Raw genomic sequence first — 14,352 nt, 5'->3', positions numbered from 1 at the left:
ATAATGCGCAATCTTTTTGCAAATTGCTTCCAGCTATATATTTGAATAATGTGTGGTGCACATTTTGCAAATCAATGGGCGCAAATACATGTTTTTGTGTCAAAATATTTTTTTAAATACTTATGTAAATCTATTCATTTGTAGTCGGGACAATATAATTCAAGTATTGCCCTCAAATCAGTCCAACCCTAACCACTATACAGTGTACATCCACGACTAAACAACTGACTAAGCTACTACCATAACTTGGTTTACTATTTATAAAATATAATAATGTAGGGTTACTGACTAAACCATCCACAAAATCTCATCTTAAATCTCATCTTGCGATATGCAAATTGCTTGCGCACAATGGAAATTACGTATAATTTGCAAAGTGCGCGAGATTGGTGGAATGCTTACAACATTAACCCCACAAATCTAGTTCCTTAGTGCAACTTGTCCAGGGTGTACGCTGCCTTCCGCCCAAATGCAGCTGAGATAGGCTGCTGCGACCCCAAAATGGATGGGTGGATAGTTCCCTTTACCATGAATTTATTAACGTGGACCCCGACTTAAACACGTTGAAAAACGTATTCGGATGTTGCCATTTAGTGGTCAATTGTACGGAATATGTACTGTGCTGTGCAATCTACTAGTAAAAGTCTCAAGCAATCAATCAAAAGTCGGTAGTATTGATAGAATTGTCGGATTCAATATTAAAGGCCTACTGAAATGAGATTTTCTTATTTAAACAGGGTTAAGCAGGTCCATTCTATGTGTCATACTTGATCATTTTGCGATATTGCCATATTTTTTGCTGAAAGGATTTAGTAGAGAACATCGACGATAAAGTTTGCAACTTTTGGACGCTATTAAAGCCTTGCCTATACCGGAAGTAGCAGACGATGTGCGCGTGACGTCACCGGTTGTAGGGCTCCTCACATTGTTTACAATCATAGCCAGCAGCAGCTAGAGCTATTCGGACCGAGAAAACAACAATTCCTCCATTAATTTGAGCGAGGATGAAAGATTTGTGGATGAGGAAATTTAAAATGAAGGACTAAAAAAAAAAAAAAAAAAAAGGCGATTGCAGTCGGAGCGATTCAGATGTTACTAGACACATTAGACAAATTCTGTAAAATCCCTTATCTGCCTATCGTGTTGCTAGTGTTTTAGTGAGATTAAATAGTACCTGAAAGTCAGAGGGGTGTGGCCAGAGTCTGAGGGAAGTCACGGCAGCTGCAGCAGGACGGAAGCTCTGCTGATGTCTCCGGTAAGAGGCGACTTATTACCACAAATTTCTCACCGAAAACTGCCGGTTGACATGTAGTCGGGATACATGTTCGCTTGACCGCTCTGATCCATAGTAAAGCTTCATCTTTGGGAATTTTAAACAAGGAAACACAGGCTGTGTTTTTGTGGCTAAAGGCTAAAAGCTTCCCACCTCCATCTTTCTACTTTGACTTCTCCATTAATTGATCAAATTGCAAAAGATTCAGCAACACAGATGTCCAGAATACTGTGTAATTATGCGATTAAAGCAGACTACTTATAGCTTGGATCGGGCTGGAAAATAATGTCCGCTACAACCGGTGACGTCAAACGCACGCGTCATCATACCGCGACATTTTCAACACGACACTTTGCGGGAAATTTAAAATGGCAATTTAGTAAACTAAAAAGGCTGTATTGCCATGTGTTGCAATGTTAATATTTCTTCATTGATATATAAACCATTGGACTGCGTGGTCGGTAGTTGTGGGTTTCAGTGGGCCTTTAAACAAGTTGAAAAACGTATTCGGGTGTTGCCATTTAGTGGTCAGTTGTATGGAATATGTACTTTACTGTACAATCTACCAATAAAAGTCTCAATCAATCATTCAAAAGTCGATAGTATTGATAGCATTGTCGGATCAATATTAATGTGATAACTTGTGATTTTCTGTCCCCTTCTATTTTTCCAAAATATGCATGTGTGTTTTTGTTATTGTTATATGCACAGTAGTACATCATCTTACTAGCTAAAATGGTTAACTTAAAACACCTGTATCTCAAATCAGTCTGCCATTGAAATGAATTGAAATCATTTTGATTGGTGCTTGCCCACCACATACACACACAGAGAAACTTCACATGTAAAATGCCTTTTAAAAACAAAAACAAACTTTTAGATGCAAAGAATTGTTTACAAATACAACATAATGTACTTTTCACAATCACAGTATTTTTTTTTAAGTAATGTAGAAATAGTGTACAGCATTTACCTTGGAAAGTGGACTTCTACAGTATCTCCTTCCAGGTGCTTTTTCAGTCAAACACACCATCAGCAGTGCTTCCATATTAGCAGTAAACACATTTTTTCGTCAAAAATCTAATCTAACAAAAGTGGGGCGTACAGAAACCGAGATACCACTGCACTAAATTATTAGTTTTACCAATCAACCTATCCCCAGGTCTGCCCTCTTCTATTTTTCCAAATATGTGTGTGTGTTTTTGTTTTTATTGGTATATGTACAGTAGCTAGGCTCCAGCGACCCCAAAAGGGAGCGAAGCGGTAGAAAATGAATGGATGGGTACAGTAGTACATCATCTTACGAGCTAAATTGGTTAACTTAACTTGTATCTCAAATCAAAGTCTGCTATTGAAATTAATTGAAATTATTTTGATTGGTACTTGCCCCCACACCTCCTCCCCCCACATACATACACAGAGCACAAACTTCACATGTAAAATGCCTTTTAAAAACAAAACAAAACTTTTAGATGCAAAATATTGTTTAAAAATACAATAGAAGGTACTTCTAAAAACTACAGTGTTTTTTTTTTAAGTAATGTCATAATAGTGTACAGCATTTACTTTGGAAAGTGGAATTCTCCAGTTTCTCCTTCCAGGTGCTTTTTCAGTCAAACACACCATCAGCAGTGTTTCCATATTACCAGCAGACACATTTTTTTGTCAAAAATCTAATCTAATTAAAAGTGTGGCGTACATAAACTGAGATACCACTGCACATAATTATTAAATTTTTCGCAAATCATTGTTTATAAACTATATATTATAATTATATCTGGGCAATACAGCCTAAAATCTGTAGAGTGACGAAAAAGGCTCTTAATTTAGCAGTTGACCTATGCAGTAACATATTATGGTATCAGTCATTAAAATATTACATTTTTGATAACATATATAATCAGGCAAAATTTGGATGGTGGTATACAATATCAATGAAATATTTAATTAATTTAATATTATTAACTTTAATTCAAATCATTGAGTCTGTAAACAACGACAAAATATATATATTTTTACCACTGTAGTATTGACAAAACACTCATACCATACTTGGTATTGTTACTGTCAATATTTGTAACGCTCTGTCCATCCTGTTTACATTCAAGAGCTTTAGCTTAGCGGCAAGCATATCCTTCTACGGTGTGTAGTGTAGCATGTTTAGCTATTCCTTGTCTACCAGTGATAGTAGTAATTGTAAGAAACATGGTTTATTTGCCGCCATGAAGATGAGGATTAATGATTTAAGAAGTAACTTCGTGCTGTGTAGGGACGTTAGCCGCCTGCAATAATTTTACAGTGTGTTGAAGATCTGCTCATTCACTTGTTGCTGTTAAATTTGCAGCGCACATCTAGAATATGTCATTTCTAGCATCAGCCAAATTTACATACCGGTAATTTATATTATATATTGTGTATATTTGCCTAACCATAATTATTGTATAATCACAATCCAAAAAATTTAGTGCTAAATCACAAAATAATTCAATGATTTAGAAAAAAAATGTGATGTATCAGCAAAACTGGTCTTGGTTTTAATTGGCATTCCATCCATCCATCCATCCATCCATCCATCCATTTCCTACCGTTTATTCCCTTTGGGGTCGCGGGGGCGCTGGTGCCTATCTCAGCTACACAATCGCCAACCAGCAATAAAATGTCATGTCATGTTCAATGACACCCTTATTTTACAGGACAACACAGTTTCTCTTTGGTCGATTGGGAATAATGAACTTTCTGGTGGGGAAGATGGATATGATGGCGATCCAGAGCTTTTGTGTCAACACAAACATGAAGGAGATGTTCTTGATCTTCAAGTAAGTCACTAAAGTGTTATGAAATATTATATGATAGGATTTTAGGAATGTGTATAAAAGGTGCATTTAAAGCAAGGGGGTGTCCACATTTTTCCACTGAGTGCTGTACAATGAAAAATCAAATGATGTGTTTTTGATTAAAAAAATGTTTTGAAAGCAAATACAATATGTAGATTTTTCTAAGAAAAAAAAACGGCCTGCTTTGTGTTTTCAATAAACCAGGGTTTCCCCTAAACTGCCAAGATACTTGTAGCGGTGGGGGCGTGGTTATTGGCTTGGTCACATTGATGTCACTGAGTAATATGCAGAATTTGCTATGATATGATTTTCTTTAAAAAGGCTCACAAAATGTATACATAGACTTTTAAAAACATATTCGGTATTATAAATTAGTATTAATTTTTTTTTTTTTTTTATCATTTTGCCATGTTTAAAATTGTTGTTGCTTTTGAGACTTGTTTCAAGTGTTTAAAGACTTTTGATTACTTTTTTTAAATTAAAAAAACCAGCAACAAATCTAGCTTTTTTATCTGGTGTTGTTGTAGAATGTACCCGTGTTTAGAGACTCTTTTCTGTTCCTCGATGTTGCGGACTAAAGAGGCTGCAGCGAGCATGATGTCACACTTTTTATCGCGATTGCTTGAGTTGGATTTTCTTTTCTTAAAAATGTCCTCCTAATATTTGCAAAAGATTCAGCAACACAGATCTTCAAAATACTGCGTAATTATGCAGTTAAAGCAGACTACTTTTAGCTGTGTGCGTGTGCAGCGCTCATATTCATAACAGCCCGTGACGTCACGCGTACACGTCATCCTTACGCGACGTTTTCAAGAAAAAAGTCCCGGGAAATTAAAAATTGCAATTTAGTGAACTAAAAAGGTCGTATTGGCATGTGTTGCAATGTTAATATTTCCTCATTGATGTATAAACTATCAGACTGCGTGGTGGGCAGTAGTAGGGTTTCAGTAGGCTTTTAAGCCAGCACCAGCCCTTCTGTGAGTTTATCAAAAGCGCGGCTATCAATCGCATTTTTTGCCAATTAAATTTTTTTTAAACGGTACTACTACCCATCAAGAGTTTATCCGCAGTTATCATTAAGACAGTTTATCGTTAGATCTTTACCTGCTGCTAAAGAAGTTTCCCCAAAGCCAGCCGCAAAAAAGGTTTGCACAAACTAAGTAAGTTATTGATAACGGTCTTGAGAAGTAGGAAGTTTTCTGTATCGTTATTGGCTTGACAACAAAAATCTTGAATTTGTTTTTTGCATCAACATTTCAACTTTTTCTAATTACTTGACACCTGATTGCTTTATTATTCCACTTTTTGTACAAACCCTGTTTCCTTATGAGTTAGGAAATTGTGTTAGATGTAAATATAAATGGAATACAATGATTTGCAAATAATTTTCAACCCATATTAAGTTGAATATGCTAAAAAGACAACATATTTGATGTTCAAACTGATAAACATTTTTTTTTTGTTTTGCAAATAATCATTAACTTTAGAATTTGATGCCTACAACACGTGACTAAGAAGTTGGAAAAGGTGGCAATAAATACTGATAAAGTTGAGGAATGCTCATCAAACACTTATATGGAACATCCACCAGGTGTGCAGGCTATTGGGAACAGGTGGGTGCCATGATTGGGTATAAAAGCAGCTTCCATGAAATGCTAAGTAATTCACAAAGAAGAATGAGGTGAGGTTCACCACTTTGTAAGCAAATTGTCTAACAGTTTTAGAACAACATTTCTCAACGAGCTATTGCAAGGAATTTAGGGATTTTACCGTAAAATCATCAAAAAGTTCAGAGAATCTGGAGAAATCACTGCACGTAAGTGATGATATTACTGACTTTTGATCCCTCAGGCGGTACTGCATCAAAAACAGACATCAGTGTGTAAAGGATATCATCACATGGGCTCGGGAACACTTCATAAAACCACTGTCAGTGACTACAGTTTGTCGCTACATCTGTAAATGCAAGTTAAAACTCTACTATGCAAAGCCAAACCCATTTATCAACAATATCCTGAAACGCCGCCGGATTGGCTGGGCCCGAGCTCACCTTAGATGGACTGATGCAAAGTGGAAAGGTGTTCTGTGGTCTGACGGGTCCACGTTTCAAATTATATTTGGAAACAGAGGATGTGGTGTCCTCCAGAACAAAGAGGAAAATAACCATTCGGATTGTTATAGGGGCCAAGTTCAAAAGCCAACATTTGTGATGGTATGGGGGTGTATTAGTGTCCAATGCATGGGTAACTTACACATCTGTGAAGGCACCATTAATGCTGAAAGGTCCATACAGGTTTTGGAGCAACATATGTTGTCATCCAAGCAACGTTATCATGGACGCCCCTGCTTATTTCAGCAAGACAAGTGTTACAACGGCGTGGCATCGTAAAAAAAGAGTGTGGGTACTTTCCTGGCCCGCCTACAGTCCAGACCTGTCTCCCATCGAAAATGTGTGGAGCATTATGAAGCGTAAAATACGACAGCGGAGGCCCCGGACTGTTGAAAGATTGAAGCTCTACATAAAACAAAAATAGGAAAGAATTCCACTTTCAAAGCTTCAACAATTGGTTTCCTCAGTTCCCAAACGTTTATTGAGTGTTGTTTAAAGAAAAGGTGATGTAACACAGTGGTGAACATGCCCTTTCCCAACTACTTTGGCAGGTGTTGCAGCCATGAAATTCTAAGTTAATTATTATTTGCAAAAAATAAATAAAGTTTATGAGTTTGAACATCAAATATCTTGTCTTTGTAGTGCATTCTATTAAATATGGGTTGAAAGGGATTTGCAAATCAATGTATTCCGTTTATTTTTACATCTAACACAATTTCCCAATTCATGTGGAAACGGGGTTTGTATGTTTTTTGTGAGTATTTTTAAGAATGTGTGGCAGGCCGTTACAAAAAAAAACTGCAAATGACCCCCGTGTCACACATCGGACATCCCTGAATTAAGGGATGTAATACAGACATATTTCATCACAATTTTTTCCGTTGTGCAGTTTCTGGACCAAGATCGAGTGGTCACAGCCTCGTCAACTGGAGGAGTTACCATTTTGCGCTACAACCAAAACCACCAGGTACTAAATGTACTGTAATCCGAGATGTGGGGAAACAAACACTTTTACTGAATGATTTTCTGCTATGTACAATGTAATGACTTTGGTTGTGACATATTTTGTTTTTGTTGGCTCCAGGCTCTCTCGGTTTCACACCAGTGGCCAAGAGCCCATCATTATCCTTGTGACCGCGCTCCCTGCACCGGCGTGGTGTGCAGCAGTCCTGAGATCGTCACAGTCGGTGAAGACGGCAGGATTATCGTCTACCGAGCTGACCAGGAAGGAATCGTTCGGGTCATAGGTTCACTTCAGATCATGTTTGCTTTTTCTAGTTCTATTCCAGTTTTACTCCCTTACAAAAAGACGTGGGGGAAATAATCTATTTTTAGATGCATCGGAATTCAGACATGGACGGTTGTATAATCGATTACTAAACGTCGATAATCGATTTATTTATTTGGAGTACCTTGAAGGTAGAAAAGCGCTATACAAGTACAAACCATTTATCATTTAATATAAAGTAATGCAGGGCAGCACGGTGGAAGAGGGGTTAGTGCGTCTGCCTCACAATACGAAGGTCCCGAGTAGTCCTGGGTTCTTTCTGTGTGGAGTTTGCATGTTCTCCCCGTCACTGCGTGGGTTCCCTCCGGGTACTCTGGCTTCCTCCCACCTCCAAAGACATGCACCTGGGGATAGGTTGATTGGCAACACTAAAGTGGCCCTTGTGTGTGAATGTTGTCCGTGTATCTGTGTTGGCCCTGTGATGAGGTGGCGACTTGTCCAGGGTGTACCCCTCCTCCCGCCCGATTGTAGCTGAGATAGGCACCAGCACCCCCCGCCACCCCAAAGGGAATAAGCGGTAGAAAATGGATGGATAAAGTAATGCAGACAGTACTAAAATTTGGCGGACTGCAGCGAGCCACCTCACCGAGAGATCCGACCAGCTCCTTTATTGCCGGTCCAGTGTTGCACACATTTTCATTAATTTGATAAATGTGGGAATTAATTTAACTGTTTCTACTTCCAAATGAATTTGTTTTTTTTATTTGCAAGTGATAAACACTTATTTAGTGAAACAAAATGTAAGACTGCATAATAATGCATAAATTAAAGATGCATCAATAATGGATTGTTTAATTGAATTACTAGTAATCAAATCGTGAGTGCCCAAAGATTCCCACCTCTGCTGACAATTGTGTTATGGATAACAATTTTCAGAGGAAGCAGATAGCAGCACAATTCACGCCGTGACTTACCTGCGAACAACAGAGATCCTGACGGTAAACTCCATCGGGCAACTCAAGATGTGGGATTTCAGACAGCATGGCAGCTCCCCCTCACAGATACTTTCCCTGTAAAATCTCATTTGTCATAAACTTTTGATTTTGTCTCCTCCCCATCATTTTAATACAATATATTGTTTCAGGTCAGGCGACAGAGTACCATTACACTGCGTGGACAGACATCCCAACCAGCAGCACATTGTGGCCACAGGAGGCCAGGATGGGATGCTGTGTGTTTGGGATGTGAGACAAGGCAACACACCCTTCTCACTCATGGAGGCGCACTCTGCCGAAAGTAAGACCTATTCTTTTTTTCATATTTCATTTTGTTATTGAATATATAAATTACATTACATTGATTGATTTCATTTAGCTTATGTTTCGGTGCCTTTTGAGTATGTATAAAATTATGGGGCTAAATCAGGGCCAAAGTTTTGTACTTGAAAAAATAAATTTTGATGTTGAATTTTGAAAAATACATCTGTGTATTCAAAATAAATAAAAAAGGGCACACATTTTTTTACCAAGTTAAATGCGATTATGATTCACTCTGGTAATTATTTTGAACAAATGATTAACAGTTGTCCCTTGTTAATCCCTCCAAGTACAAATGAACGTGGAACACATTATTTTAAATCAAATATTTTCATAACCAGAACATAAAAGTGTGTATAACCTTCTAAATATTTTTTTTTACTTTGTAAGGTCTTCTAGACATGAAGTAACACACTTCAGTCACCTTTACAGTCTTTTAATCTGATATGCCTAAAGCAGAGCCAATTAGTGGCCACGATATTAAACAGAGCGCTCTGATTGGATTGGTCTCGTCTAGCGGCCAATACTGCTGCAGTATAAGGCTGCAACTAACGACTATTTTGATAGTTGAAAAGTCGGATTATAGAGCGTACACTTATTCAGTGGCTTTAATTTAGCCATCGATTTTTAAATTCAGCTTGAGATATTTTTAGGTATGTGTTTAAAAACAACAATTTGTTCATAAATACTTGTTTATACTGTAACTATGCTGCACATTAGGCTGTTACAAAAATGTAACTATTAAACTTGCCCATTCAAAAGTAAGGACAGGAAAAATGCAAAATAGCAGAACAACATATAAAACAACAAACTCACTTGCTCAAAAAGAAACAAGCATTTATTGGTGATGTGTTTAAAAAGCTGCACACTGATATACTACTATTGATTGACTCCATTTTTCGACTCAATGCATATAATTGTATCATTGATTAATCCCTAACATTTTAGCTTGCAATAGTATGTCACACAATCAGTCCCCTGCTTTTCTGGTCTTGTATCAGCTGATATTTGACACAGGTCCCCGTGTCCCTATTAGCTGCCCGGGATATGCCTGTACTTTGTTTGATTTTGGACCGCCAGAATCAGCAGGTCCTCATCCATTTGTGTCAACAAGATGAAATTAAGTCTGAAAACCTTTGACAAGCTGACTTAATGTCCCTCGCCTCCCATTAGGACCTTTCAAAGGGTAAAATACAGACAAGAGTATTTTATTTTGAAAGTAAATTGGATATTTTATTTTCTGTTTGTGCATGACTTCCTGTCCAATGCTGGCAGATTTTACAAAATGTTATAATAATTTGTTGCAGCGTCCGGCAAAAATAAAAGCTTTGTGTGTATTTAGCACTGAAATGCGAAACGACAACGGCATGTCGGTGTAGGGCGGGGCGATATATCGATAAACTTGATATTTCGCGGGTTTGTCTCTGTGCAATATAGAAAATGACTATATCGTGATATTCGAGTATACGTCCTCACGCAGTTGCTTTTAGCTGCGGGCATTGAACTGCATGCGTTTCTCCCTCTTTCTTGTCTCTCCTTACAGAGACTTAAAACAAGCGCACCTTCTTACATATGTCACGTGTGCAACGTCACACAGTCCCGCGGAGCGGAGAGGTGACGACATGGTAACATTAGCTGTAATGCTAAGGGTGTGTTGCGAATGGTAATACGAGAGAAAAGGTGCGAATCTGGTAACAAATGAAGGAATAATTAATTCCCAAGAAAAACAGCACAGGGTGCATTGTCTGGCTGTAGTTTGGCTTCAAGCGGGAATATGTTGAACATTTATGCAGTGGAAGCGTTGCTACAAAAAGTAGCAGCACTGCTAATTTGTAGCATCATTTGAAAATTCACCCGCTAGAGAATGAAGAGTGCTTGAAACTCTGCAGACACCAAAATGCCGAAGCAACTATTTCCACATCAACACCGTAGGACATATACTATTTGATATGCAGCTCATTTTTATGTGACACTTATTGAAATATCTTGTGTGACATTATGCACAAAAGTGCACTTTATTTGTTTTAAACTATAGTAGTGGTGTTCTGTACAAAAAAATGCACTTTAATTTAGTGTTGTTTTGATATGTCATCTTAGTTACATCATGCACAAAAGTGCACTAATTGTTTTAAAATGTCTGACAATCTTGCACTTTCTGTTTTGAAATTACATGAATGTTTGTGGCACTGCTTAATAACTGTAATAAATACAGTTTTGGTCAATTGACTTAATTGTGACTTCCCTCTCTGCATGAAAGTTTAAAAGTAGCATATATTAATGCAGTATGAACAAGAATGTTTTAATCTAGACACATAGAATCATCATACGGCTGTGATTATATGTATCAAGTGTTCATTCAAGGCTAAAGCAAAATATCGAGATATATATCATGTATCGAGACATGGCCTAAAAATATCAAGATATTTAAAAAGGGCCATATCGCCCAGCCCAATGTCGATGACGTTCTGAGGGCAATGGAAATTAACACATTGACTTAAATAAAAACGTAAAGTGTCCGCCGGCGCACATTCAGTGGAAATTCGGGGTTACGGAGTGGCGACTGCATCCTCCAGATGTCCAACATTCCTCCGCTTTAAAGGCTCACGTATCACAGATATAGTGTCAAAAAAACAAGATCTGTTTTGTAAAATGAGCACGGTATTCATATTTTTAACAAAAATAGAAGGAAATATTCCCACACTTGACATGTTTTCAACCGCGATATTGATGTGAGTGGCGGTGCTGACTCGTGTCCCTCCGGAAAAACACAAGTTATAATGTCACGAACAAAATAATTTGTCTGCGACAAATTTTATTGCCGACGAATCGTTGGACTGCCACTGCAGTATTTATATTTTTTATTTATTTAAACATTTTCATGCTTGAAAATACTTCATTCAGAATGAGAAAAAGGTAGACAATCCTTAAAAAAAACTGCGCTGTGGTAAAAGCCGCAATATTTGAAGCGAGATGTGGTGAGGGATGACTATTTAAATTTTTCACTTTCATAATTTTTGATATTTAAGCTTTTTTTCCCCCAGATTAAAAAATCTTATTTTTTGCAGTTTTTCTTTCAGTTTCAGATCTTTCTTTTTGAGATTCATATCCTTTTTTTTTCCAGTTTGAGACTTGGTGTGGGATGCATGACATCATGACAGACAGCTTTGCAAAAAGAATAAGAGGGTCTCCCCTACACAGGGAACATAGGAACTAAAACAATTCAATTCCACACTTCTTATAGGCTACGCCATATGTTCCCTACCAACGGACCACAGCTGTAATTATTTTATCGTAAAAATGATATACTGTTAGAAAGCCCACAGTTTGTGCATGTTTATGTCTTTCTGTTTCATTCACTTTTCCACTTTATTCAGCCGTCTATGTACGCACCATAGTTGTGTACGATGAGACCAAAATAAAGCCAGTGGCACCAAATTTGCTGTTATAGGTTGCTTACTTGGGTTTGTGTGAATCCTCTGATTATCAAAAACACAAGTTTCAAGTTTGGTTCGCTCATGAGGCTATGCACCTCTACATTAATGCCACCCCCAACCCCCACTCCCAAGTAAATTTGGGCAAGATTTTAACCCCAAAAAATTATTAAATCCTGAAACTAGAAACAAATGTAAACTGTAAAAAAAAATAAGATTTTAATTTGGGGAGAAAAAAATCATAAGATATGAAAATGAACCACAGAGTTGAAAACAAATGTCCGCGCTTATTTTTATTTTAAATACACTGATCTACTGAACATCAAAACTCGGTTTTAATGTTTATTTTTTTTAAGTATGAACGTTTTGGCCCTAATTTTTCTCCTTAGAAAATGTTTAGAGTACTGATATATATTTTTGATTATAAAAAATATATTCTTGTCTCTTTTTTACGGAGTCCCTAAAGCGACAAGAATGTTTTGTGAGATCTCGCAAAAGGTTTTTTTCCTATGTCAGTGAACCGGAAGTAAAACAGACAGCGATGGTGAACCGGAAGTGAAACAGACACAGCGATAGAGTAGCGGGAGCATGCGATAGCCTACCTATCATCTGTACTCTGTTGTGGGACCATAATATGATTTGATGTATGTATGTATTTTGATCCATACTTTTTAAATAAAGATAGGCATTACATTATATTTCCCTGATGGATTATGAGTAAATTGTATATATAATTTGTACACATTCCAGGTTTTTTTTCACCCTCATAGATTTCTCATAATATTCTAGGCATTTCATTCTTAAATATTCAAACACAGTGTTACTGTTCAAACTGTGTGGAACGTTACAGTGGCCAAAAATATTCAATATACTTGTTAAATAAAACCCTTCTGTGACAGACTCGCTGTCGTGCGGGTTCCATGGACCACCAAATAGGAACATTGTTGAGCAGGGTTGTGACTGTTTATTTTTGCAAATAAAACTTCAGTGCAGGTCGCTTTTCAGCTCCTCTTCTCCGCGCGCTCGTCTGTTCGCTTTCCAGTTTTCCGCCGCGTCGTCGTCTGCCTCTGGCTCTCTTCCTCTCTCGCTCAGCGTCAGCTTCTCTCTGGCTCCTTCTCGTTTCTCCGCCTTTCCCCCTGACGTTCACGGCTGTCGCCCTTTCATACAGTGAGAGGATTACTTGATTGTCCCCAGGTGCGCGATCCACGCACCTGGTCTTGATTGCGGCGTCGCTCCCAGCGCGCCCCTCCTTGCCGCTCGCTCGCCGTCCCCACCCCCTCGCCGCCATCTTGCCCTGCCTCGCTGTCTGACTGCCGGCCCCGCCTCTCCACACCTACCTTGCTTTTAATGAATATTCAGTCCGACTACGCTACTTTAAATTAATGTTGGTCATTATGGTGATACTTAAAGACCCAAGTGTTTTCTGAGGTGGTACTTGGTTAAAAAAAAAAAATGTTTGAGAACCACTGGCATAGCTGATTAAAAAACAGCACTCTCTTCTGGTTGCCGCCCAGTAATGCACTCCCATTTTACCTCAATTGCTTCCTGACATGTTTTAATTATGTTTTTGCAGTGTGGGAAGTACACTTCCACCCAACCAACCCAGATCATCTGTTCACCTGCTCAGAGGACGGCTCGCTGCTGCATTGGGAAACATCTTCACCTTCAGACATGCCTTCCTTCTTGCAAGGCAAGTGGAACAGTCAATATGTTTTGTGTTATTGTTTGCAGAGTGAGAAAGCCATTAAAACAAGCTTTGAGCACGATGGGTTTTATAGTGTTTTTATTGTTTTTCTCAGGTGGTAGAAACAACAGCATGATATCCCGCAGTGCAATGGCGCCAGCGGGAGGGAACCAGTCCCTCATTAATGCCTGGCTGAGCGGAGACTCCAGTAAAGGGCGTCTGGAGACAACTCACATGCTGCCGAGTCAAACGCTGTCTGTGAACAGTGTGGACGTACTTGGACAGTGTCTTGTGTGCGGGACTGACGGAGAGGCCATTTTTGTTAACAGACAGATCCCAGTTTAAACCATTTCCAAACTTATCACATAGAAGTAATTATTATTGTGCATGAATAAATAATTCCTATATAAATATTTTGCCTTGTTTTGTATAAATGTCAATTGAGTGATTTTGGAAAATAAAAAGTACTAAAAGTG

General features: G+C 38.2%; 1 protein-coding gene across 1 annotated transcript in view; it reads left to right on the top strand.

Moving 5' to 3' along the window:
- The window catches only part of nup43 (nucleoporin 43), a 16,530-nt gene extending 2,178 nt beyond the window's left edge, over positions 1 to 14,352 (top strand). Inside the window, exons 2-8 of the mRNA XM_061886258.1 lie at positions 3,967 to 4,089; positions 7,107 to 7,184; positions 7,302 to 7,464; positions 8,382 to 8,517; positions 8,590 to 8,741; positions 13,766 to 13,882; positions 13,992 to 14,352. Of these exons, the coding sequence (XP_061742242.1) occupies positions 3,967 to 4,089; positions 7,107 to 7,184; positions 7,302 to 7,464; positions 8,382 to 8,517; positions 8,590 to 8,741; positions 13,766 to 13,882; positions 13,992 to 14,221 (999 nt within the window). The 3' untranslated portion in view covers positions 14,222 to 14,352. The remainder of the gene's footprint in view (positions 1 to 3,966; positions 4,090 to 7,106; positions 7,185 to 7,301; positions 7,465 to 8,381; positions 8,518 to 8,589; positions 8,742 to 13,765; positions 13,883 to 13,991) is intronic.

This window comes from Nerophis ophidion, linkage group LG24 (assembly GCF_033978795.1).
Source record: "Nerophis ophidion isolate RoL-2023_Sa linkage group LG24, RoL_Noph_v1.0, whole genome shotgun sequence".
NCBI lineage: Eukaryota > Metazoa > Chordata > Actinopteri > Syngnathiformes > Syngnathidae > Nerophis > Nerophis ophidion.
Note: the sequence above shows the minus strand (reverse complement) of the source record. Positions and strands in the feature narration are given on the sequence as shown.